Source organism: Carlito syrichta, unplaced genomic scaffold (assembly GCF_000164805.1).
Source record: "Carlito syrichta isolate Samal-C Ts95f unplaced genomic scaffold, Tarsius_syrichta-2.0.1 Scaffold118011, whole genome shotgun sequence".
NCBI classification, from domain to species: Eukaryota; Metazoa; Chordata; class Mammalia; order Primates; family Tarsiidae; genus Carlito; species Carlito syrichta.
In genome coordinates, this window is record NW_007062107.1 from 35,243 (window position 1) to 37,680 (window position 2,438).

Below are 2,438 nucleotides of genomic sequence, written 5' to 3' on the forward strand. Positions count from 1 at the left end.
CCACTCACCTCAGCCTCCCAAGGCGCAGGATTACAGGCTGAGCCACTGAGCCCAGCTGTATGATGATATTTCAGTGACAGATCACATATGTGACAGTGGTCCCATAAAATTATAACACCATATTTTTGCTGTACCTTTTGTGTTTAGATACATCAGCTGAACCTTTGTGTTAGAATTGCCTATAGTACAGTAATGTGCTACAGGCTTATAGCCCAGGAGCAAAAGGCCATACTGTACAGCCTAGGTGTGTAGTAGGCCCTACAATCTAGGTTTGTGTAAGTATACTCTTATGTTTGCACAGTGACAAAAATCACCTAATAATGTATTTCTCAGAAATTATCCCATCCTTAAGTAGTGTTTGATTGTAGATTGTATTTTGTTTGTTTAATCTCCTAGGTGAACAACTTTGTGATCTTTGAAGGCTTTTTTGCCCATCAACATCGTAAGTTTTCTCACCTTGTGTTGGTCATTAGCTGGGGTGAGGGAAAGGAAAGAGGTGGACTCTTGGTCTTGCTGGCCCCCTCACTGAGGAGCACCACCGCTTCCTTCCTCACAGGGCCCCCTGCTCCTTCTTTGAGGGCAACTCGACACTCTCGTGCTGCTGCAGTTGATCCCACGCCCACTGGTAAAACCTGCATTGAAGGGGTGGAGCTGTAGTACAGTGACGCTAGAGGCCACAGGAGTACATTGCTATCTGGGGGCAATTTTGGAAAATTCTAAAGCAACCCAACCTTCCAGCACACATATTTATTTGCCTTTGCCCTCATGGGAGCTCAGTGCATTTTACACTTGGGTAGACTTTTAACTAAGCGAGTTCATTGGGAGCCTGTTTGACAGCTAATATCAGTGGAGCCTCTTGCTGGTTTAGCAAAAGAGACCAGATTCATGCTCCTTTGTAAATTCCTCAGGTGTCTTTCAGTCAGTGAGGGACAAACAAATACAGACAGCCTTCCACTTGCAGTCACAGAATAGTGATAGAAATGGTATAAAGTTTAAATACTAGTTTTAGAAGGGTAACACTCAGAGTTTATAACATTTCCAAATACTGAAATTGATCTCAAGAAACCTAAGCAAGGAGGCACTAAAATGCTGTCCGGGTTTCCCATCCCATCATCACACACACACTCCCTCTTTGAGCCCCACTCTCTCCTCTTCCTCACTGCGTCCACCTCACTGACTTCTGATGGCTGTGAAGTGCTTACTTGCACAGAGAGCCCCTTTCTTGAGCTGGCTTTGTGGCTAGCTCTCACCTTCCTCTGTGGCCATGAAAGGGAGTAACCACCACCCAAAGAACAGTCAATCACCAGCATTAGGCAATGGGAGGCATTCCCATCTAGTTCCTAGCTCCTGCTGGCCTACAGGCTTTGAGAGAGCATAGGAGCTAACAAAGATGGTGAGGACTCAGGCTCACAGGGTGCATATTGTGGATAAAGCTTAAGTGAGTCTGAGAAGTCACTCATTTGCCACATATGATGGAGATTCTCTTGAAAGGGAAAGAGCAGGGTGGCTGAGCTTTGGACAGTACATCAGCCTCCCATTTACTCTGATAGCTCCTTTTCAGATGCTTATATTTGGTTTCTCCTCAATCCTTTTTTTTTTTTTTAACCTAATAAAATTTTAGTCTCTTCCCATCTTTACACAGGAAGGGGAAGTTCTGCCCCATCCCAACCTCCCCTGACCTCTCCAGAGCAATTCCTGATTAACCAGGGGCTTTATGCATCTCATCTAGAGGAACCCAGGGTCCTCGTTGGCCCAGCTGGGACCATTCCACTGCCCCAGAATCCCAGGGGGGCCTGACAGCACTCACTGACAGTAAGACTTCACTCCCCTTGGCCACCCTTCTCCTGCATCTCCCAGGCCCCCAGAGTTTCCCCTTGGATCTTTCCCCCCCAACTTTGTTTGGCCTGCTCCTTCTGGCTCTCCTCAAAAGTGCTCCAGCATTCCCCTAAGTTCCCTTTTGGTATACTGGCATTGCCACAGCGCTGCTTCTGCGATGAAGTTCCCAGGAGTAACTGTGGTGTCAGGGAGCAGAGATTTGGGGTTGTGGGGGTAGTGGTTGGGAAGAGGGGTGCAAAGTATGTTTTTTAATGCTTACCTTGCCTGCGTTTCCTCCACCATCAGCTCCAGCAAGGAAGCTACCACCTAAGAGAGCAGAGGGAGACATCAAGCCGTACTCCTCTAGTGACCGAGAATGTAAGAGGGACCGGGGTATGGTGTCTGGACCTGGGGGACCTTAACACAAGGAAAGAGAAAGTTCAGGGGGCCCAGGGGAAAAATTTGTCCTCCCTAAAGACTCAAATTTCTCTTTTCTAGCCTGATCTTTGCTGTCATAACTTTCTTCTCTCTTCTTTTTCTTTCTCTTCATTCACCCTCTCCCCAGTTCTGAAGGTAGCTGTGGAGCCTCCTTGGCCCCTAAACAGGGCCCCTCGCCGTGCCAC

At 47.5% G+C, this 2,438-nt stretch overlaps 2 protein-coding genes across 3 annotated transcripts in view; both read left to right on the forward strand.

The window, feature by feature from the left end:
• Positions 1–2,438, forward strand: part of MRPS18B (mitochondrial ribosomal protein S18B) — a 38,454-nt gene that overhangs the window by 13,831 nt on the left and 22,185 nt on the right. The window lies entirely within an intron of this gene.
• ATAT1 (alpha tubulin acetyltransferase 1) overlaps positions 1–2,438 on the forward strand; it is a 12,213-nt gene that overhangs the window by 6,083 nt on the left and 3,692 nt on the right. The window contains 4 exon segments of the mRNA XM_021707462.1: positions 397–442; positions 557–625; positions 2,122–2,193; positions 2,381–2,438. The exon segment at positions 2,381–2,438 is cut by the window's right edge and continues 1 nt beyond it. Of these exon segments, the coding sequence (XP_021563137.1) occupies positions 397–442; positions 557–625; positions 2,122–2,193; positions 2,381–2,438 (245 nt within the window).